We start from the raw sequence: 24,607 nt of genomic DNA on the forward strand, positions 1-24,607 counted from the left end.
CTTAAGTTCTTATGCTATACCAATTCTCTGAGCTGAGCTCTGTCACTAAAAAGCGCCCCAAAGACAATCCCTGAAGAGCTCAAACACTCTGTTTTGTCTCAGCACCTTTTGATTTAAGGGTGAAACCTTGTACCCTGCAAACACCAGGGTTTCCTTTGTACATGTTCTTCCCCTTTCCCATGCCTTTCTCTCCCTTGAACCCAAGGTTTGAGAACAGCCATGTGCTTTCAGCTTTTTTGGCATCTTTTTTCCTATCCTTCCCATTCCATAGATCACCATTGTTATATTAGTAGGTGTGTATTCCTGCATTTATTTTCCTGTCATATGTGTTTTGCAGAGTGTATTTTGGAGTACGTGGTAGAATAGCTACTGACTAGGTCAGGTCTACTTTTCTAAATATTCAAGTTTCAAATTAATTCTTCTCTTCCACTCCTAAGCATTGCTTTGTGCAGAAAACAGAAATATCAATGTTATTCCTAAACCTTGCCTCCGAGACATTAAATCTGAAGATCAGACTAAATATATTTTCAGATGTGCTGTAGCAAATAGACATTGGATGAAGAAAAAAATGTTTTGTTTTTAAAAAAAATTTGGTGCCAGGTAAAAAAATAGCAATGTGCTCAGATTTTGCAAATAATTTGAAATAAAGTTATCATTTTAAAATTATTGATTCTGAACCAACTCTTAGTATGTTAAGTGAGATCAGTTTTGTTTCACTGGGTTCAGAACAACATTCAGCATCTAATGTATTTAAGCTCCCTCAAAACAGAAAGGTAAAGCCCAATGCCTTCAACAGAGAGTTGTAATTTATTCACTGGGGTCAAACTGATCTCACTGAAGACAGATTTAGGCCCTTTCTCATAATACCATTGAAGCTACCTTACTTTCAAGCCAGTTTCTCTGCAGAGGGATACCGTCATTAGTCCCTGTTCTTGTTTCACCTGTGGTAGCAAGAGCTCCAAAGGTGACTGGTGCAGTTTGGCTTAGCACACTTCTCTGTAGACACCACCCCACTGCAATATAAATAATTGCTGGGCTCCACATACTTCTAAACCTACTGGGTGAGCATATGAGATAATCATTCCTGGTAAAAACAGATCCATTATGGCACTCTCACCGTGTCCAGGCATCAGTTTGGGGTCCCTCACTATAAAAAAGACATTGAGGACCTGGAGTATGCCCAGAGAAGAGCGATGAAGCTGGTGAGGGGGCTGGAGAACAAATCTTACGAGGAGCAGCTGAGGGAGCTGGAGTCGTTTAGACTGGAGAAGAGGAGGCTGAGGGGACACCTCTACAACTACCTAAAAGGAGGTTGCAGAGAGGTGGGTGTTGGTCTCTTCTCCCAAGTGGTAGGTAATAGGATGAGAGGGAATGGCATCAAGATGCATCAGGGGAAGTTTAGATTGGACATTAGGAAAAATTTCTTCACAGAAAGGGTTATCAAGCACTAGAACAGTCTGCCCATGGAGGTGGTTGAGTCACCATCCCTGGAGGTGTTTAAAAGGGTAGATGAGGACAAGATTTAGTAGTATACAGGCACGGCTGGAGCTGATGATCTCAAAGGTCTTTTCCAAACTAATGGTTCTATGACTCTGTGATTCTATGATCTCTTTTCCCTAGACACTGTCTCAGCTCCTGCCAGTCCTTTGCTTCATTATGAATGTACCTTTAGGTCACTGTCATTATTGCAGGCACAAGAATAACAGGTTCAATTACTCTCACATTACATATGAAAGCATCCTGAGACTTAAATATCTTTGAATACAAGGAAACAGAGATGTCCTGAGATGTGTTCTGTCTGTGTGTGACCTCTCCCATTTTGGGGAGCACTTTTGTTTAGCACAGACTTTTTCTGCCATTTCTCTTAAGTCCATTTTTATAGCCAGCAATTCCCATATATCTCTGTCATTTTGACCGTGCCTCCCTGTACATGCCTTCTCTTTCACACACGTTGGCATGGAACTGATAACGAACAAGGTAGGAAACTTTTCTATAGGGTTTAATTGCTGAGAATAACCAAAGGCAGGCCACTATTTGATTGTCTTTTCGGTGACAGTCTTTCATTGGGTATTACATGTGCATGACTACCTTCCAAGTTGTTACTCGTATTAAGATATGTTTAGTTCTGAGTAGAAAATGGAATCCCTATTCAGGCAGAAACTCTTTTACTGCATATAAATGTTTGTTAATCCTTCTATGAGGGACATTTCTTGTTAACCTAGGGGAACTGAGTGGCAATAAAGATTTTGTTTCAGCTCTTGAAAACAATATTCTAAACATACCAGAGGGAATGGTATAGTGAGTACCTGTGGGTCAAAATAAAGGTATTTAGCAACTGTTTCTTTTAGTATGCAGTTCTATGTTCCTCCTTCTGTCTTATTACAGGGATGCAAGATGCCTCAAAGAAGCTTACAGAGTCTCTTCATGAAGTATATGAGCCAGACTGGTATGGGCGAGAAGATGTGAAAATGATTGGAGAGGTAAGATAAGTGGAAAGAGGAAAAAAATGTTAATGTTAAGGCTGCAAATGGATTAATCTGAGCTGTTGAGCAGAAGTGTACATCCAAAATTTCCTCTAATTTTTGTAGCATGTTAATTCCTATTTTCTGAGCACAGAAATTATTTGTCTTGTGAAATGCACCTCCTGCTGACAAGATGCTGCATTTGCTATGTCTATTTTACAAACTAGTTTACGTAAGCTCCTACTGAGGTCAACATCACTGGGAGCAGAATTGATCCCCGTAGCAACTGATTGACAGATTTGTACAAGATATCTTACATGCAGTTTTACAGTTGGAATTATCAATTTACTGAATGTTAAAAATTATCAAATTTGTTTATCTTTGTGACCTAAGTAACAACTGTTAAGCCAGTGGCACTAAACAGGGTATTGGATGAGACACTCTGACAAGAGTCTGGAACCTAAGGGCAAATTAGGCTGTAGGGCTGTATTCCTTTTAGCCTTTTTATTTTCCTCTAGTGATTAGAGAAGAATAGATTTTTCTAGAGGACACAGCAGGAATTTGACTTGGGTTGCTCTGAATTGCCTGCTTAAACAGCCTTAATTCTGGGAGAAGTCTGTCAGCAAATGTGCTGGTGGTGACAAGAAAGTGCAAACTGTTATCAGTACAGCTTTTAACCACCTAGCATTAAGTTTGCAAGGCCTCCGGGATAGTATAATAAAAAAGAAACTGGAAGACTGAGCAGTCTTCCCAAATCTGAGTAATGGTTGCTTTCCTTCTCTCTGGCTGCCTTCCTCTACCCTTCCCTGCTCCTTGAAGGCATGGCATGTTTTTGATTTTAAATGCACCCAACTTCCAAACTGTATAAGTTAAGATACCGTACCATTTATATTGGTTTAGGTTAAGCGGCTGGAAGATCTCCTGCTGCATTTTCCTGCGGCACTTTATCTTGTATCTATAGACTACTAGACTTAACACTCACAACAAATTTTTAACAAGAGACTCATGAGGGCAATATTACAAAATCTCCGCTCCTGATTTTTTTCTATATATAATCACAAATGTATATTTATGCATCTCTCTACCTAGAGTAAAAAAAGAATGATATATTCTTGCAATCCAGGATATAAGTGATCATTCTGAAAGGGATACCCCTAAATGATCTTATTCTCTATGGTAGGAAAGATGATAGCTTAAGGAACTCTTCAGCAATATTTTTGAGTCCATTAGCTTTCAGAAAACCTCCATTATTTTAATGCGTTCAAAATATGTATGAGGCAAGGTGCAAGGCAAATTCACAAGACTAGTAGTTTCTTGCTATGATCTAATGCTGTGCTGCTCTCTATGCCACTGTGATTAAATATTGTGTTAATAAATGAAGTGTTTCTTTTAACCATTATTAATGAATTGTAATAATTCATTAGGGGCTCTGTTAGGGTAGAAAATGAATGAACTAAATGTTGGCATCACACAGCATTTATAATGTGCCCTATGGTGGCTCATGATAAAACAAACACTAGGGAACAGCTTTCCAGACTTGCCAGTGAGGGTGACAGCCCTGCAGAGCACTGTTCATCCCCTTTAGCCTCCCTCCCATGAAAGGAGGGATTTCAGTGATTTTTGAAACGTGCAAAGAGAAATGGGATCAGAATATTTAAGGCATGCCAATGATTTGATCCATTGAGGATCTGAGACCTCAAGCACTATGTCTCTATGTAATAGGATTTGCTTCTGCCAAGGAATCTCACCCTGCTCCCCATGGGGTCCTTGTCACATCAGCTGCATTAACATGTACTTAAAAGTGGAAAACTACAAGGAGTGTCTCTTGGTGACTGCCCCAGAGCTGCAGAGGGAACTGGGGAAAAGCAGTCAAGCTTCTGGGAGGGATATTTGTCTTGCCTGCTGATGTTAACATGTTCCATATCTGGCATCCGAGTTCTCTAGCAGTGTCAGGTAGAGTTCTTGTCTGTGCATCAGCCATTTCATCAAATGTACATTAATGGCACAAAAAGTATGGGATGGAAAGACGTTTCTTATGTTGGCTCTCCACAGATTTTATTTTAAAAATGACCAAGCAAAGCTAAGCTTACAAAACCTTATAATTGATGGGAAACTAACATTATTTTTTTTCCTTTATTTTATTTTCTCTTCTATTTTTAGTTATGCTTCTTTTTTCTGTAAAGAAGATTCATCATCAGTGAACATATTTAGGCATAAGAACTAGGGCAGCTTCAGATTCTGCATCGGCCCTCAGGGACTTGAAACCCTGAGGAAGACCTTGAATCTGTGATATGTTTATTTTTTCATAGCAGTTACTGTTTGAAAGAATAAAACCTCAAATCAGTTATTAAGATAACTCTTCTTTTGTTGTGAATTAAAGCTTGAAAAATCAAGGTATTCCTTTTCATTTAAATATGTCCTGGTTGCCATAAAGAACATTTTAAAACTTCAGAAAGATTAGTCTTTAGCAATTATATTTGTATTTCTCTTGGGTGTGGAGTGACATTTAACTATTAACTGCATTCTTATCTTTTTTTTTTTTTTTTCCCCTTGCAGAAATGTGATGAACTTTGGGAAGACTTCCATCAAAAACTGGTGGATGGGTCATTGTTGACCTTGGATACATATCTAGGACAATTTCCTGATATCAAAGTATAGTAATGATTTCCTATAAAGGGCAATTTGTAAAATTGCTGTTGAGTCATAAGTTAAATAGAAAATGAGATTACAGGTAAAGAAAAATTTAAAAAGGGAGGAGGTGGAAGTAATTCTCTTCTGCAATGTAAAATATGATGTTCTGTAAGTAAATCCCTGGCATTAGGCTACACTGTTTTTCCATGTGGACAGAAATACTTTTTATGCCTACTACATGGAAGTAAATTAACCTTTGTAGATAAAATTTTATGGTTTTTTGCTCCTCCTGTTTACGTGGTATGAGATCATTCTCATCAGCATCAACAGGGACACGTTAAGCTGTTCGAATGTTAGAATGCCAGACAAAATAGCAAACTGAAAAGCAGGACTGTTGTTATTGGTTAGGTGCACCTGTGGTTATCTAAGTATCTTTCTCTCAACTAAGCCATGGTTCCTGTCTTTTAATTAGTTATAAAAAGATTTCATAATACACATAAGGAGAGACCATTATGCAGATTCCAGCCTGTCCCAGATGCCTGTCCGATTTATAGGCAAAGGGGATGGTTGCTAAATGAAATGTGTGGAGATAAATAATCATTACAGGTGAGAGGCAGAGACTTTTATCTTTGAATATGACTTTATGGACATAGCTGGAAATACTTTGTGATGGTTTATAATTGAGTAGGTATCATGCAGGAAAAATAATTAAAAAGTTCCAACATTACTGATGTCCAGTCTCAAACTTGCTTGTAAATCGAACTATGCTTATGTCCTCTCAACATGTGGAATTTACATATAATGCATAGTTTTGTAAAGTCATTATATCTCGAGGGACTTTTGTTTGGTTTTAAAGTAATTATAGCAGGTAGATTACAATTCCTATTGCATCTTGAACTCCACTTATTTTAATTATATGTCAGAGAAACTATACCGAGAAATATATTTTAAGCATTTTTCTAACTCTAGGGAAAAAGTTATGTTAATTATTCATTAAGTTTGCCACTATATATAAGAGGAAAAGATAGTGTTACCATGAGTTTAACAGGTCCACTTATTCCGGAGGATGATACAAGTCTTGCATAACATCAGTATCTCACTTCTAAGGCCTGTGAGCCCTACACCCACGTAAAAAAACCTTCCAAACCATCTGTAAATGGATTCCTTATAAATAAAGTGATTAATGTGTCTTTCTCACCATGCCCATGTTTCTGTATGATATTACATTAAATCAGATGTGAACAGTGGATGAGGGAAAATAAGAATACATCAAAAAATTAAATGTCAACTTAGATAAAACAGCTTTTTAAAAAGCATCATTTGTCCTGACTCTGATTTCTACCTCTGTACAGACTCGCATTGCAAAACGAAGCAGAAAGCTGGTGGACTACGACAGTGCAAGGCATCATCTAGAAGCCCTGCAGAGCTCAAAACGAAAAGATGAAGGCAGAATTTCCAAGGTAACACACTTGCTGGCATTTGTTTCTGTGCTGAGACTGAGTACAAAGCTTCTCGGTTTTTTTCCTCCTCAGAAGTGGAACTAGCAGTATCCTTAAGCATAAATGCGTATTGAGTATTTCGGTGGGTGGGAAGGGCTCACTTGGCCTCTTTCAGAAGTGAGTCCAGTCGGAACCCTAACTTTCTCTCTTGATAAGACTTGGGGGACAGCAAGTCCTGTGTTGGCCTGTGTAATGTGGAACTGAGTCACATCCTTTGTTAATAAAAATTTTAAAAGAACCACAAGAAAACACCCAAAACCAGTTTTGCTACACCATAGTGACTGCAGAAGTCACCCTATTTCATTTTGTTTTAGGCAGAAGAAGAGTTTCAAAAAGCACAGAAAGTGTTTGAAGAGTTTAATACTGATTTACAAGAAGAGTTGCCATCTCTGTGGTCACGGTAAGCCTAGGCAGGCAGCGTCTGGAAAGCCTGAAGGGGGACTAAGGAAGGGGAACCAGAGCATTTTAACCATCAAATGGTTTGTTGACTCCTTGAAGATCCTATCCATTATCTTTTTGGAAATAATAGAAGGGAAAATGCCTGAAAATGATCCAAAGTTTTACTTATTATGAGTGTATTTATACTTATTTCTTTCAATATGTCTTCACACTTAAGATTCTTTGTCATGTCTTTATTCTGAGGTGCAAAAAGTTCTCCATTTTATGGATAAAGAATTGTGGCAGAGCACAGAACAGCAGATTGTGACTATGACCCACTGCTCCCACCACCTTTATCAGAAACCTTCAGGCTGAATATCCTTTCAAGGGAAAAAAAAACCCCACTTACTAATAAAAAGGATCAAATGTTTCCACTGTAAAAAGCAACTGTACAGAACAGACAAATGCTTTTCTAGAAGATTTGCAGTGGGTCTTTTTATAGGTCATGTTTCCTGTAAAAGATATCAAATTGAAGAACCTTAGAAATGTATAGAGTTTTTATGCAGTTGATGTTTCTGTGTTCTGATATAATACTACAAAAGCAGTAGCAGAAGGGAAAAATAATATTTTAACTACTTCAGAACTCGTATTTCATAGTTTTGTGCTGACTCTATTTGTGATGTAAAAACATTTGATGGCATAGATCATTCAGCTGGGATGTACAACTGTAAACAGTGTTTATACAGAAAATGCAAACAAAATGAATGGGAGAACAAAAGCAGTAGAAAAATAAGCATCTCATTAGTATGCTATATTCTTCAACAAATGACAATCCTGAGTGGAATTGTGTTGTGAGTCACTGAAATATCCTTTGTCCTCTCTGCTTTCTAAATTAAATTGTGTTAAATTTCGGATCAGTAGTAGGTTTTCCTGCTATGTTTCTGCCTATTTTAGTTGAAAAGTTTTTAGAACTTCAAGATATTTATTTTTTGGGCTTATAACAGTAAAAATGTATGTGAATGCTTCAGAGTAAGGACTCTTTTATTTCAATATGTGTGTTACCTACTAAGTAGTCTCAGGGAAAGGTAGAATTTAATTTGAACAACAGACTTAATTTAGAAAGCAATTGCTTTCAGAGTACTTTTTTTTAGTTATTACAATTCTTTAGGAAGAAAATGATACATAGAGTTAACATTTTGCAGGCTTATTCTTACACCAAAGTTTATCTTTGTTAATAAAAGTTAGGAGAACAGAATCTCTAAATACGGAAAAAAAAAAGTTCAAAACCTAAGAAAAGACTTTCTGTGTTTGAAGTGTATAGGAGGTATATAACCACTCTCCCCAAGCACGCAGATTTTTTACTTCATGTGCAAAACTATTTAGTCTATATTAAAAGTTATTTTCTCTTACATACATATGCATGTATTTCAGGGCTGATTTCTTTAAGGAGGGATGAGTATGGGACACCTGCCCCCAGGCCATACTGAGATGTATACCTTAAAGTGGCCTCCAAACACACCTGGGTCACCTACATGCTACAATAGCATCTAAGATTGAGGTGCTACCAGTGCTGGAGTGGTACTTCTTTCAGTCAGTGGTTGCCTGTGGGAGACAGAGCACCTTGCCTTCCATGTGCTTGTGCTGCACTCATACCGATCCTTTTCCAGTCTTCCTCCTCTCTACAACAAGCTGAAGCCCCTCGCTGTGGAGTAGTCTCAGCTTGGTTTACTCTATGTGATATGAAACATGATGGTTCTTAACAGAAACAGAAGTAATCATGAATGAACTTGTCTGACATTTTGACATTCAATCCAGTTGCTTTGCTGAGAATAATGGTCAATAATGTTGCTTGTAATCTGGAAAAAAAACTTAATTTGTTTACCTTTGTGTCCCCTGTCTTTTATTCTCTTTTTCCTTTCTTTATGCCCTCCTCTATAGACGAGTTGGCTTCTATGTGAACACGTTTAAAAATGTATCCAGCCTCGAAGCCAAGTTTCACAAGGAAATAGCTTTAGTGAGTAAGAAATTAATATCTCATGTATAATGGATTATGTGATGTGCATAACAGCAAAAAAAATGTGTTATAATGCAGCAGTAAAAATCTAGGAGAGGAACACATAAGAATTTACCCGGATCCAGATTTGCAATATAACCTTTGTATTCATTTCTACTTGCCATTTTTTTTTCTTTCCTTAAGGAAAGGGCAGCCTATACAATTTTAGATTACAGTGCATTATAAATTGTAGCACTAAATTCACTTTTTATTTTAATAACTTCTCCACTGTTTTTAGCATCCTATTGCCTTCAGTGTTTTTTACATGTCCAATTGCTAAGCATCTCATTGCTTTAATTAGTGCAAGAAAAACATATCAAGTACTCCCTTCAAGATTGCTGTATACATTGTCAGCAATGCAATATTTTATCTGTGACTGCAAGGTATGTCTTTTGAATGTACCTTGGGAAGAGGTAGTGTATTATCTACAGTAACCTACTAATAGGAACCAAAATTGTTTGGAAAACTCTCTTAACTGAAGTCCCATATAAATTTGGATTAGGTTTTTGAGGAGAAATATGAATCTGCTTGGCCACTGATGTCACTTTAAACTAAGCAACCTCCTTCATCAAAGATCAGGCAGCAGTCAGTCACACGGTTAAAAATTTGCTTTCTGAAAACCAGCTTATATTTTTTAATAACTGCTGTTATCTTTGATACTATGGATCTGCATAGGTTTCCACTTAGACCTTTGAGAGACATGGCATTATATTTGGAGGGATCTTGATGCCATTATAAAATTATTGGCTTATCTGTTATCAAGTTTTCGGTTATCAGACCAAGATTTATCACCTGTATTTTTAAACATGACTGTAGTACTTCATATAAACTCAGGCAAGTGTTTTGTTTTCTCAGCTATGTCACAAATTATATGAAGTGATGACAAAGCTGGGAGACCAGCATGCAGATAAGGCCTTCACCATTCAAGGGGCGCCAAGGTGAGTTTATGGCCTTTTTAAATGAATTGCATTGCAATAGGCTTTGTAGGTTTCAGCACATGTAGCAATCACCTACATACGTGTTGTGATTGCTGTACAATACAGTCACTCTGTATGTTCATTCAGAATCGTAAATGATGGAACCTTGGATGAAGTTCTTCTCAACATGAGTAAAGGTGCAAAATTTCCTTCATCACCCACTTATTATTTTTATTTGCAAGAAAATAATAGGCCACATTTTCAGCTGCTGCAATTTAGCCTAGTTTCTTGTAGAACGTTACACAAATTTGCACTAAGTATATAACTTATTTATTCTTAGAAGCTTTGTTTACATCTATGTTGCTGACTCTCTTATTTTGTAAAAGCCATTAATTACTTAAATGTGGTTTTAGCTCCTAAGGGCATATGTTTAAGTCAGAATCTCAGCTTTTGTAAGTCAGCTTTTATCTCTTCTGCTTGTGGAGAAAAGTCAAGAAATGTCATCTGAAAGTGCATCATAAAAGCTGAAAAGATGAAGTAAAAAAAATGTGACAAAACACCATCTTTTCAGTGACTTTCAAGAGAAATCTTGTCTTAAAATAAAAACAAAAGCAAAATGATGGTGCTTTCTTAAGGTCAGTGGATGTCAGTGCAGCATTTCTGAATTTTTTGCTTGCGAGAAATGTAGCCTTTCTGATGTAATTAGATCTCTCTGTACTGTAATAGTGATAGGTGGAAGTTGCTGAAATTGTAAAACAGTGAGACTTACAAAAATACAATGATATTTAGTATGAAACAGAAATCCTGAATTTCCAGCCAATCCCAGCTCATTAGAAACAATCAGAACAATGTTATAGCTACTACGAATCTGCCCTCAAACTGGACTTAGACTAACAACAATTAAGATTAACCAAACAACGTATCATCTGCCACAAACATATGGCTGATATTTCTACATTTGTTTTGATCTCACTTTGGAAGAACAAAGAATGCAATATTGAGCCTTCTGATCTAACGGAAAATTCAAAACTTCTTTATTAAGAAGACATCCAAAATTTTTGGTTTGGATTAATTCAGTGTTAAACCAGCTCATGTGTACTTACATACTGCCTGTGGAGTTGTTAGCTCATGCATCACCACTTCCAGCCCCCTTAGGATGGACTCACAGGCTGGACTATGTTTTCATAAATATTTTTCATAAATATTTATTTAAATAATCTAGTGTTGGAAAAGTTCAAGCATTTTTTTTGTAGTAAGCAAATATTTCGACCACCTGTATCTCCAAGACCATGTCCAGTATTCACACGCTCACTCTCATGCATGTTTATAATTAATTACTCATTCCATCAATTGAAGAAAAAAAATAATAACTATTGCTGCGAATGAGTAGACATAGTTTAATGTGGCGTGATCTTCTCAACTGATTTTAAAAATGGCTTTTAAAAAGACATTATTTTTTTAGTTACCATGTTACTCTTTTTTGCTGTGCTGTACTCTTCAGAGAGTCTTGTGTGAAAATCTGAATATATTTTGACTTCCATTAATAGTTACGATACTCTAAAAGGCAATTCATGAGTGTGCCTTTGAAAGATAAAATAGCTTTCATTTTTAGATGCGTGAGAAGTAGGTACTAGACAAATACAGTATCTCATCTTTCCTTTAAAAAGCTATATAAAAAGAAACATTTAAAAATTTGTATATTCTGAATACTCTATCCTGAAGGCAAATACTGTACCTGGGAAAGAAATTTCTTAATAACTTCTTATTTTTTCTTTCTTTAATATTTCCACAGAAAGAGGTGGTGAGTGTGAGCTAAGTCTGTCCTTTCCAAAGAACAATTCTTTCTTGTGTTAGCATTAGGAACATGTTTATGGTGTGGTCTCCTCAATCAGGTAGCGCTTCTGTTCTTGCTGGAGATGTGTAGGAGTTGCTCTTCTCTTAACGAGTACTGTGGTTGTTGAGTGCTGTAGTTTATAGTCTCCCCGAGCCATAAGCTTTGAGCATTTTTAGGTAGCTGAATATGTCTCAGTGTTTGCACCAGGTCCTTCCATGCGAAGGGCAGATCCTTTCTCAGGACTTCTTCAGACCTTTTCTTAGCATCAGCAGAGCTCTGTTGAAGTCACTTGACTACTGCTTGTTTATAGTTGTGGTGAATTTTCTCTCTAAATATTTTTATAATAATCTTGGTTGTGTTTTATTTTACTGAAACCTTTCTGAAGTTGCTGAACTTTGAAAAGTATTTGCATTATTCATTGTTATGCCTTCCCCTGGGGTTTTTGTCTTTAGATCCTTTTGTTCTGAGAACTGTGTGAAATGGAGAAAATAATTCCATCTCACATTTTATGATAGTAACAAAGTTATATGTGAAACATTATTTCAAATTATAGAGTCTGAAAAAAATGCAGGTTCTCTGTTTCCTTGAAGTTATCATGAGCAGGTAAACAGATTTCCAAAAATCAAGATCACTCAAAACGAAAACTTCCTTTAACACTGTAGATCCCTGAATTTAAATTGAATTTAATTACATTTTTAGTTATTTTATAATGGCTCAGTTTGTCTCCAGTGTGTACTGCCTTTTGTGGTCACAGGCATTACATCAGGGATGCAGTTCAACTATTGCATGAAATGGAAAGCGTAATCCCTCAGCATGGTATGTGTGTCCTCACAGTTTCTTTTCTTCTGTATAGTGACTCAGGTCCACTCCGCATTGCGAAAACACCATCACCACCAGAGGAGGTCTCTCCCCTGCCTAGCCCTACTGCTAGTCCCAATCATATGCTGGCACCAGCATCTCCAGCACCAGCCAGACCTAAGTCACCCACGCAGGTAAGCAGAAACCTAGCAGGAGATACCGGGCTGTTGTGCAGTAAAAGATTGCTGAGATGATCTATATGGTGTATTTTTCATCTAGGCTGTGACTGAGAAACGACAGAGTCTACTGGCTCCGTTGCAGTCTATTCTGTTCATTGGTTGTTCATTCCTGTAGCACTAGCATGGGTGGAAAGTGGGTTTTATATAAGGAGCAGTGAAGAAAATTTAAGATGCCAACTGAACTGGGGGGACTTGTGGTGACAAAGCAAAACACTTCTTAAGAAAAGGTGCATAGTGTCTAAAGATCCATATCCCAACAGTTACGGTTTGAAAAAAGCTGTTTCTAAAACGTCCTCCTGTCTTTCACTATATTATCAGTTTTATATTCAGCACATTATGTATGGTCGTCATTCATCTTCAAATTTATGTTTACCCTGGAAAAAAATTATCCAGTGCATATCACTGGTCTGGCCAATCTCTAAAACAGTAAATAATACAACTAGTTTAAATAATGCTGTGATTAGTACTGATACTTAAAGGAGTATTGTTTGATATTAACACTGGATTGAGAAGCTTGACAGTATTGGAGTCACTGGAGTAATTTCTGTTCTCACCAGTGCTGGTGAAATAAAAATCAGTTTCATGCATTGGTTTCATCTGTAGCGTAAGAGTTGCATGTGATGAGTGAACATATCAAAGACTTGTGTTGATGTTACTGCTGTTTTCAGAATTGGTAAACTTCTGTGCTGATTTTTTTTCTTATGGTAGAAACACATCAGAAATTAAGTTTTGTATTTAGTTACATATGAGCACAGTTGTTTTCTCTGCTCTCCCAAAACATGACACCTTCCTGCCTGAATATTCATCTGGTCAGACTCAGTTTAGTCTTACTGATGCCAATGGTGTTATGTCACTATACCACCTGAGGATTTTTTGTGGATTTTTTTTTTCTTGCTATTTTGATTTTTAAATTATCCAGTAGTATTGAGTATTATTTCAAGCTATTAGTTTTACATAGTTATGTGAATCTCTGGAGAGCAAGGGGAATTAGTAACCTTAGCACATCTGAGGTACTGTGGTTCCCAGAGACGACATGATCTTAGCATTAAGTAGTTTTTAAAGGTAGTGACGGGTGACCAGGGGCAAAATCTCAAAGCTAAACAGGAATGAACTTAAGAAGCCAAAAAGCTGCAAAGGCTTGGTTCTGTGCAACATTGTCCTTCCAACCACGGGCTGCATAGGAGTGGAAGCGTCTTGCACTGTGTGCCCATCACAGTTGAAAGGAATCAGCCAAGAAATGCTTTTGCATAAAATCTTAAACTTTGAGTTGGAATGAGTTTGGAACATTGAGTTGTTTTGCCTTTCCTACAATGTTTATTTCAAGGGATTTAGTGGTGAACAACCAAATAGTACCTTTCAACCCATAGCTCATTCCCACATTTAAGGTGAAGCAGCAGAGATAAAATCCTAATACAGACTGTTTAGGTCTATCTTAAAGATATTTCTTTTACCCCTGAACTAATCTGTGACATTTTTGCTGTCCATCTAGCTGAGGAAAGGTCCACCAGTCCCACCGCTGCCTAAGCTCACACCCACGAAGGAATTGCAACAGGAGAACATCATTAACTTCTTTGATGACAACTTTGTCCCAGAAATCAATGTGACAACCCCATCACAGGTAAGCTTTGGAGGATGATGTATAGGTCTAACTTGCAGTCACCCTAAATTCTCCAGGATTTTGACTCTAAGTATGATCTCCGTGGGGAGGGAGGAGGGAGCTGGTAGAAAGAAGAGGTAAAATTACTATTTCATATTACCTTGAAAAGGACACATATATGATATTTTATCTTTTAATTGATCATGTGTAATCACTCAAAAGGGCTAGCATTGCTATATATTGAAAAAAATGAAATTTCCTGAGAGGCTTGTCTTAAAAATACTGTGAAACACAGCCTTGTTGGAGGTTTAACTGACTCCAGGTTTCATTACAAACTGAGAATTAATCCAAGATTCTTTTTTCCCTAATCTTAAGCATCTCAAATGGCAGTTTACAGTCATCCTTGGTTATTTCTGTTTCTTCCATTAAAATCATAAGTATTCCTTTTCATTTGAGGGATTTTAATCTGACTGTTTTAATCAACTCTTTGTAGATATAAAAATCTGATCCAGCTAGATTAATCTTTTGCTCAATTTTGACTAGCAGAAACATTAATTACACAGTAGATAAGTGATCAAAATTACTTGTATCTCATTATTATGAAATTAAGAATTTTTTTTTAATTTAAATATAACGAACAGAAAAGCCAGAGTTGTGTAAAATAAGCCTTTATAATGTGTATTCGGTTATTCAGCTTTTATGCAGTTATGGTAACTGCTGGTTGTTCAATAATGGACTCTTTCTGTTATGGTAATTACAAGTCTGAAATCTGAGCCTGTGTCTGATAGACTGAGGATAAATACACAGATCAGAAGTATATGTAGAATTTTTATGAACTTTTGTTTTCACATGAATTATTGGGTTTGTACTAAATCATTTGACAACACAGCAGAATGTAGGAACAGCAATGGAAAACAAAATTAGTGTGAACATGTGATATTTTGTTTTGTTTTGGAGCGAAGAAAAAGGCATTGCTGTTCATGGGGATCTATTTGGAAGAGGAAAGAGTTATTTATAGTTATGTCCCCATGCAATTAAAGAACTAATTGCAGTTCACATTATGCAGCCACTGCTAGCCTCTCCTCCTGAAGGCAGGTTACAGGTCTGTTGCATCATTGTACTCCAACTTCATGGGAGTTCTCACTCTGGCAGCGTGAGCCTTGACATCCGTGGTAAGAGTTGGTATAACCTTGCTAGATGTGGACCCCTGCATTAAATGTTTTATCCACCTAACCTTCACTTGTCAGGCCAGCCATGGAAACAGAAATGGAACTGGTCTGTTTTTCCCTTAAGAGCTGTCACTGGAATGAGGCTTTGAATGAGTGTAAGTCACATTTCCAGAATCTTTACTGACTTTCTACAAGAGATTGGTATAAAAATGGGCTAACATAATAAAGGTGGAGTGTGCTCCTGAGAACTGAATTCTTTCTCTTGTCTGTCAAGGAAAAACCGACTTCCCTTCGGCAAGTGATTTATGTCCATCCCTCCTCCACAGAACTGAGGCCCCATAATCCCAGGGGCTATGGTTAGCAACCTGCTACACCGCTTAGACATAAAGTCTATGGGTCAGATGGAATCCACCCAGGGGTACTGAGGGAGCTGGTGGAAGTACTCACCAAACCACTTTCAATCATCAACTAGCAGTCCTATCTAACTGGGGAGGTCCAAGTTGATTGACTGAAGGTTGGCAAATGTGCTGGCTGTCTGAAAGAAGGGTCAGAAGGGAGGTCCGAGGAACTACAAGCCTGTCAGTCTGACCTTGGTGCCAGGGAAAGTTATGGAGCAGATCGTCTTGAACCCTGTCACATGGCATGTACAGGACAACCAGGGGATCAGGCCCAGTCAGCACGATTTTATGAAAGGCAAGTTCCACTTGACTAACCTGATCTCCTTCTATGAAAAGTGACTTGCTTAGTGGATAAGGGAAAGGCTGTGGATGTTGTTTACCTGGACTTTAGTAAAGCCTTTTCCCACAGCATTCTCTGGAGAAACTGGCTGCTCCTGGCTTACTCTTCACTGGGTAAAGATAGGCATACTCTTCACTGGGTAAAAAACTGGCCGGATGGCCAGGCTGAAAGTGTTGTAGTGATTGGAGTTAAATCAAGCTGGCGGTCACAAGTGGTGTTCCCCAGAGGTCATTGTTGGGGCCAGATCTGTTTAATATCTTTATCAAGGATTTGGATCATTCTGGCTTGCACTTTCACTAGAGAATCTGTGATATAATTAATTTTTCTTGGACCTCTTACTATTTTGCTGCCCAGGGCAGCTTTTGAAAGGTGGGTTTTTCCAGGGTTATGTTTCTCTTCTAACAGAATGAAGTTCCTGAAGCTAAGAAAGAGGAATCTTTGCTAGATCTGGACTTCGACCCTTTCAAGCCAGAAGTTACATCAACAGGAGTCACTCATTCACCCATGTCTCAGGTATCTCTTTGCCTTGAGGTAGGCAAACCATATAAATGCAATGTGCTCTTTGCTAGCAACAATTTGCCTCATCTACGAATAAACATTGCATCTGCAGTATCTGAAAAACTGAGAAGCTCTTGTCAGTCATCTATCTTTCCCCTTCAGTAACCCTGTAGCTGATGACGTATTGGAAAGAGAGGAAATTATCAAGTGGTAAAATGAGATGTTCACCAACGAGAATGGTTTGTTTTGGCCTTGACTTCAGCATGCTGGTTTTTTCTATCTTTAAAATAACTTTTAGTGCCAACATTATAATTCTCCAGTGCCTGTTCTTCTGACAATTTTTCTGACCTGGCTCTGACTCTTTGTGCCTGGAAAGATGCCTCAGGGGACCTAGGACTCGTGGAGTCAGCATGCAGTTTCTTTCTTGTGATGGAGTTTCTGTACCAAGGAGGGAATATGATCTTGAGTGGTTTTGCTTTTTAAATCTTAGACCTACTTCAAGGAAAATGAGAGACTTGAATGGGATGTTTTCTTGCAGGATGTTGTATTAAAGAAATTCTGCATTCTATGGTAATATTTGCTACAGTAGTTTCTTGCAGCAACAAAAATGAAAAAAAAAGAAAGAAAGAAAAGAAAGAAAGAAAAGAAAGAAAGAAAGAAAGAAAAGAAAAAGGGCTAATATATCAAGCTACTGTTTTTCATTGACTTGATGTAGAAGACCTGCTATTTTAAGATCCAGAACTCACCCTCTCTACCCACAGGGCTAATAGTATAGTAGGGAAGTTCTCCGGGCCAGCAGAGCTGGAACTCTGTATTATACACCAAGAAGAAAACACTATTAACAGGCTGTTAGCAAAATCTTTTATCCCCATGGGTATCACTAACCTGGCTTGTACTGTGAGACATGAGACTACTGTTCAGAAAGGCAGCAATGGAAATGACTGAGAAAACAAGAAACTTTAAGGGTGAGATAGTCCTTGTTCTCTGATGTTCTTTTCTTCAGTTAATTAATTTCTTATTTGGTGTGCAGTCTTAGTTGTGTAATGGGGTCTGTCTGTAGTGATCTCTGGTGGATTAAGCAGTATCAGAAAAAGTGTATTGTCAGCACTCTGAACGCAAGCTGAAATTTCTTATTGTGGTTTGCTAAGAGAAGTGTTTAATTATAGCAAAGGCTTTGTGCATCTTGTTATTTTTCTTGCTTCCTCTAAACAAGGAAGGAGAAACAAATTCCTTGACATTCGGTGTGACAGAAAGACAGACTGTAGTTGTGACTCTACGAACTCTGCACTTTTACCTTGTCTTGTAATAACACTGATTAGAGCAATGGAATCATTAAACCAAAGACATTTAACTTCTGTGATAAAGCACATTTGTCCTGACGTCATATTTTAGAGACTGCAGAAGATTTTGCTACTTTAATAGAGAAGAGTTGGCTTAGGTTCAGCTGTACCATGAATTACATAATAAAATTCAGTGTAGAAAAGTACATTGTATTTTTTCATCTAGATGCATACAAAGCATTCACTGAAAACCTTTCAGTCTCCATTCTCTGTCCACCTTTCCTCCCAACATACATATATATATGAGAAAGGATGGTCCATGTCCAGAAGAGTGTGTGGATAAGTCAGAGCACCATGTTTTTAGGAGAAGGAAATATAGCCCTGCAGTCTAGGTCTCAGTCTCACTGGATGTGGCAGAGTCATTGCTATGGCAGCACAGACAGAATGAAATTACTGGTTGCAGTCTTTAGAGAGCCCTGTGCTGCTTTGCAGGGAGATTAAGAAGAGAGGCTTAAGTGGTTTTTCTATATGTATTTTGCCTCAGCAAATTGTGCTAAAGTAGTAACGTAAAGACAGGAGTAGTCATCTATGCCATGATGCCTCATTTAGTTAATCACCTCCCTCCGCTGCTTTGCTAGGGTGATCAGATCACAGTAAGTAAACCCCGATCTGCCCTTCCCTGCTTGCTTTTCTGTTTCTGTTTCTGCTTCAGAAGTGGCCTTTCTAAATATGCCTGGCCCTCGCCTCTTGTTTGCTCGTTGGGGTTTGTCATATGTCTCCCTTAGTATACGCCTTCCCCTTCATGCTCAAAGCCTCATCAGCCATAAAAGCCAAATGAAAACATGAAGCATGAGCAATCTCTCTTTCCATGGAAGTCTGTAGGACATATAGGGTCTGCACCAGTTAGCACTATAAGAGATCAATCATTTTTCCTTAAAGATTGAATGTTCCACTAACAATGTTACAACGGAGTAAGCACGTACACTTGTGAATTACATCCACTGAAGAAACACATACAGAGACTTAAACAAAATTAAACTGATTGAGAAATAGCTGTCGATGTTAATTTGCTTAAGTGTAGTAGCGAGTTATTACTGTGTCTTTTGTTTGTTAAGGAAGTTATTCAAAGAGCCATTCTGTCCATGTAAAATAAGCAGGCAAGAAGCTAAATGCAGCAATCCTTTCTCTTTAGCAAACGTTCGGTGTCACGTTTAACACTTGCAAATATTTCGGGAAAAGTTTTACATTTTATTTTATGAATGTCTTGTTGGGGGGAAGGGCAGGGGAAGCAGGGTGGACTTTAACCTGGGTGTGAACATATTATTTTGAAAGCATCTTAGACAGCTTTTGAGACCAACTAGCAGAGTTCCTTCTTATGTGGGGAGGGACTATTAATATTTGGCATGAAGTCTGCTTTTTTTTTCATCTGTCCATTCAGCTTTTCTGCTGAGAGAACACTAACATTAATTACTTATTGGAGCGAACGAGAAAACTGAAACATTCGTCAGCTTCCTTGTCATTCCCAAAAAGCATGCCATTTTCCTTCCTGGTGTCAGACTTAGGAGAAAAGCCGCTTGTTCTCAGTAGATACCTAGACCATTTTTTTCATCTGGCTAAAAAGCTGACCTATGTAAGCCTTTTAAAGTTTCCACCTTGTAGGGGCTCCTGTAACTGTTAAAAGTCATTCAGTCACCAGCTCAGAATCCAGCTGTTACTGGAGCATGCAGTCGTGGGAGTTTGCTGCAAAGCAGTAAATGCTTTGAAGTGGGAAGTACCACAGTTTAGCATGTACTGCCCATCCTATTTGACCAAAAAGTGTCTTAGGCAGATATGTACCACCACACAGGCATGAACACACACATACACTGATATAGGAAATATGTATGTATTATAAATATAATTTCTCTCTTTTTAGATAATGAGAACAGTTATGCAGCATGTTGAACATGTGGTGTATTAACAGTATTTTTCTAAAGCCTCTTTTATCCATTTCTTTTTTCAGACATTGCCATGGGATCTATGGACGGTAAGCCTGACATTTATCACTGCAAACTGAGATATTTCTGTGCCTTTGATTTTGTTACACTCTAAACTGAGATTTATAAAGTTTTTACTAGAAGTCAAGTTAAAGAACTTAACAGACCATCACAAAAAATTTCAAGAATATGAAGCCAATACATGTCTTTTAAAATACACAACACAACGTATGATCTCTGTAGCTTGGCATACAAAACCACAATGATGTCAGAAATCTAGGCTAATAAGATTCACAATCATTATAACTCTGTGCTTGTTGCTTTTATTCATATGCTTGAATTGTAGCTATTCGAGACTAGGAATGGCTGCTGGTCACATGTTTAATTATCCAAAAGTGTAATTCTTAAGGACTTTAATCCAATGTACAACCAGTTTCTCAAAATTCAGGAGTGAAGGGAGAATTTAACTTGTCTTTGTGGGCGCACAGTGAATGGGAGTTATTCATAAAAGAAGCTGGTTATTTAGTAAATTGCATTAATCCTCCGTTATTCCTCCTGCTGCCAAATCAGATACAATGATCTGCAGGAAGAAAACAACTAATTTCTGTGAGCTTTCTTTTGACTTTGTCATGGAGATAGCTGGGCTGACTTGATGTGGAGCCTCATATGAACATTTTTGACCTTTTGCAGCTTCAGCCAGCACAGAAATATGTGGATGCTTCTTGTGCATACAAATTTGTAGTACCATTTTGTGAATACTTATCATATGTGTTGTCTATTAGATGCTCAGCTCTTTCAGTTGGGAAAGGTTAAGTAAAGCCTGAAGAAAAATAGTCACATAAGTAAGCTAGCCAAAACTTGAAGGCTGCAAGTATCCAGACCAGATAGAATAACTCAGAAGTTTTCAAATTTATAGCTCTAAACTTATCTTAGATAGCTTTATCATTGTCTTCCTTTCACAAAGTTTTATTTATAGTTTTTTAATACTATATATGTATTCTGTCTTATAATTATTTTCCTGTTTGCCCTAGTTAAAAAAAAAAAAAAGGCTAGGTAGTGAGCTTCACAACTAACTGTTTGAATTCAGGCATACTCAACTGTTTACTGAGTTTCTCTCAGTAAGTTGAGCACAGAGTAGTTGATCTTCCTTGCAGCATTTGTATCTGTTCAAAGTGCTACTGTAGACAGCAGTCTTTGTGACGATACTTTACTCTCTGTGGATGTAAAAGCCTCTGAATAGCATAGGGCGATGGAGAATTGGAGCTGCATGTTCAGGGCCCTCTGCACTGCCCGAGTGATGCAGAGATGCCATAGTGTGAATACAAGTTAGCCCCATAGAGTAAATACGAGTCAGTCCCACTGCCACTTGGGTTGCTTCCTTCCTTGTTAACTGTCTCACAGAGCAACCCCACTTTGACATGTAGATGTGGTGCTTAGGGATATGGTTTAGTGGTGGACTTGGCAGTGATGGCCTTTTCCAAAATAAACGGTTCTGTGATTCTTTGGTTCTGTAATAGGGTACACGCGATAAAAATGTCAGTAGCTCACAGAGGAAAGCAAGGTGTGATGAATATTCAGTACATATGTAGAACTTCTCTTATAATGTAGTCCAGAGGCTGGAACTGTGACTTAAATTCAGGGGCCTGTGATTAGTCTTCAGTGGAGTGGCAAGAGAGGACCAGCGGCTTCTTCCCCATGCCAATTTGGTGACTGCTGCTGGTTAGACAACTGCTAATTGAACAACTGCTGTTGTAGCAAAGTACATCATATTCTCATTTTCTGTGTTTTATATGTATGATTTTCTTCTATACAGACAAGCAACGAATTGGTGCAGCCGGTAAGCAAACCTCCCCATAAAATCGCAACCACTCTAGAGACATGCTTTAATCAGTGTGGTGCAAAATATAGTTTTCTGGTTTTGTCTATCAGTGCTGATCTTTAACATTGTGATCTACTGCCTCCAAATGTAGCAAACCACATAACTTTTCCTTAAATGGCTTAATTTAGTCACTTTCATTCTTTAAATTGAAATTGATCTAGTAAAATATAAATTTTGTGTTTTCTCATCGAGTCCGCCTTTATCTTTTTCATCTTGTGTTTTTTCTTTGCTTTTCTGTCTGCTTAAAGCCTGATTCTTCAAAAAGTCTTTCCCTGTGTAACCTGGTCATGGAGGAAACCCCAAACAGTGGGTCATCTGAAGATATTAACAGATATCAAACTAATCTAGGTTCACTCAACTGGGGCCTAGATGTTAGCACACCCAGTGTCAGCCAGGAAATTACTGCAGGAGGTTCTTTGCTTTTCCCTGGGGCAGAGCAAACCTCAAGCAAACCAACGGATACTCTGCCTGCTAGTGTCTGGCCTGCTGTAGGTGTGCAGGAGGATACTGCGCCAGAGTCAGCTTCTCTAAACGAGAACCAGAAGACTTCACTAGAAGACCAGTTGGATGCCAAAAATGTCCCATGGGAAGATGTGGTGACCGATCAGCCTTTAGAAAACATAACCAGTTTTGAGACACCCATCCTGGGAACCAATAGCTTGTTGGATGAGCCCGTTCCATGTGCTGTGCAAAAGGCAGAGGAAGAGCGAGAGGAAGAAAGTGTCAAAGCAAGTGAAAAGGTAGAGACCAGAGCTGCTAACTACAAGGAGGTAGAAGGTACAAAGGAACTGGAAGACCAAGGTTGCAAAACCCAAGGAAACAGTGAGGCAGAACTGCATGAGGCAGAACTGCATGAGGGTTTACCAAAATCTGATCTTGAAATTTTAGTCAGCACAGAGGAAGAAAAATTATATGAGTTAGAGGATAATGATGGGAGTGCTGGGAGAGCTAGTGTTGCTAACCTAGAAAACCCTAGGGAAGAAGAATTCAAAGAGGTCAATGTCATTGAGGAGGCAGATAGAGACATACCATTGTTGAGCACAGGACTGGAAGGCGAGGACAAATTAGAAGTGGACATCTGTAAAACTGTAGAAAACACTGGCGCTGAATCTGAGACAGTCTGTGGTATCTGGGATCAGGATCGTGAAAATACATTTGAGGATGGCTTAAACCAAACTGACAGTGGCACTGGTGAGAGTACATCCATGGAGTATATAAACACGACGGCACATGTTACCCTAGAGGTAACTGACCACACAGAAAAGGATCTTACAAATACTGGAAATGTTCTGTGTGATGCTGAGTTATTCAGTGCAGAAGAGTCTGGTAAAGGAACCGAAGACAATAGCATCAGCCTTCTCCCAAATGGTAGTGCTGCTGCTGAAGGTCAAGCTGCTGCTGAAAAAGAGTGGGCATTGCTGCCTGAGATAGCTGATGCTGCTAGCACAAGCTGTGGTAATCCTTGTGTAGATAATACAGAAGACCAAGTGACAGGTAGGGTGGCAGCAGCAATCACTGAAGAGCATCCTAGCAGCAGTGATGTTCCTGAAGCCTTGGAAACAGACCCCTGGCTTGCAAACTGGGATCCAACAGTTACTAGTGATACCTGGGGGGTTTCTAATCCGTCAGATGGCCAAGCCAATGGAATGGATAATTGGCCCTTTTTCCCCAAGCAGCAAGACTCAGAGGAGGGTAAGACGGAAAATGTTTGGTTAGGCATTAGTGATAAATGGTCTACACAGGACCTAGGAGGGACTGATAACAGCTGGGGAGAAGTAGGTGTGAGCACAAGCAATAAAAGTCAGGAGACACCAGTAAAACAAGGGTTGCCTGAGGACCAGGCAGGCATTAGCAATCCTGGACCAAGCAAGGAGATAGCTAGACCCTTGACTCTGTTTCAAATGGGAAATTCCAGAAATGCTAGCACCGAAAGTTCAACTAGTCCTAAAGACAATGAGACCAACAACTCAGATTTATCTGAAGATGAAATTGCTAACCGGAGATATGGATTGTTGTACCAGGAAATTGAGGCTGATAAAGAAGAGGTACCTACCCCAGTGTGTAGCCTAGTCTAGACAAAGAGTTCCTTAGGTCATGCATAACCTTGTTGTTTAAAAACAATCCATTTGTGTGTTTCCCACTGCCCCTCCTAAGCTCGTGCTATTCTTTCTTTGAAAAACTGCCATGCAACTGTTCATAGTGTGGTGCCCTTCAGCCATGTAATGAAGAAGGCTGACAAAGATGCATTTCAAAACAGTGAATGAAACTTTGAACTGTGAAGGCACATTGTGTCTTGCAGGTTTTGTCGTTTATTTGTGTAACTTTAAATGCACCTGGCCTTTTTTATTATTATTTTATAAAAGTACTTAAGTAACTCTACTTTTTATTTTTGTTGTTTTCTTTAAGCCTGTGACACCTGTTATCAAATAGCACTGTCATTGAATTTCTTGCTGCCTTACCCTTCATTTTATTTTATTTTTTCTTCTTTTTTTAATGTCTGGCCTATATTTTTAATTTGCAAATAAAAATATTTTGATTCATGTTCTGATTTAGTAAACAAATCGTAATTTGTTCTGATCTTCACTTCTACTTAGGCAACCAGCACAGCATTTAATGGATTTGCACAGGTAAGAAATAAACATTTTTTGAGATTATTTTT

General features: G+C 38.3%; 1 protein-coding gene across 5 annotated transcripts in view; it reads left to right on the forward strand.

Annotated features, from left to right (window-relative positions):
• Nucleotides 1–24,607, forward strand: part of AMPH (amphiphysin) — a 118,555-nt gene that overhangs the window by 72,727 nt on the left and 21,221 nt on the right. For 3 of the 5 annotated variants that reach the window (XM_054059333.1, XM_054059335.1, XM_054059336.1), the window contains exons 4-16: nt 2,386–2,480; nt 5,019–5,114; nt 6,446–6,553; nt 6,907–6,992; nt 8,909–8,984; nt 9,879–9,961; nt 12,628–12,766; nt 14,301–14,429; nt 16,721–16,828; nt 20,096–20,119; nt 21,883–21,906; nt 22,197–22,688; nt 24,543–24,575. In XM_054059333.1, coding sequence (XP_053915308.1) covers nt 2,386–2,480; nt 5,019–5,114; nt 6,446–6,553; nt 6,907–6,992; nt 8,909–8,984; nt 9,879–9,961; nt 12,628–12,766; nt 14,301–14,429; nt 16,721–16,828; nt 20,096–20,119; nt 21,883–21,906; nt 22,197–22,688; nt 24,543–24,575 — 1,493 coding nt within the window. The remainder of the gene's footprint in view (nt 1–2,385; nt 2,481–5,018; nt 5,115–6,445; nt 6,554–6,906; nt 6,993–8,908; nt 8,985–9,878; nt 9,962–12,627; nt 12,767–14,300; nt 14,430–16,720; nt 16,829–20,095; nt 20,120–21,882; nt 21,907–22,196; nt 22,689–24,542; nt 24,576–24,607) is intronic. The other 2 variants (XM_054059337.1, XM_054059338.1) reach the window with 1 other exon arrangement.

Source organism: Cuculus canorus, chromosome 2 (genome assembly GCF_017976375.1).
Source record: "Cuculus canorus isolate bCucCan1 chromosome 2, bCucCan1.pri, whole genome shotgun sequence".
NCBI lineage: Eukaryota > Metazoa > Chordata > Aves > Cuculiformes > Cuculidae > Cuculus > Cuculus canorus.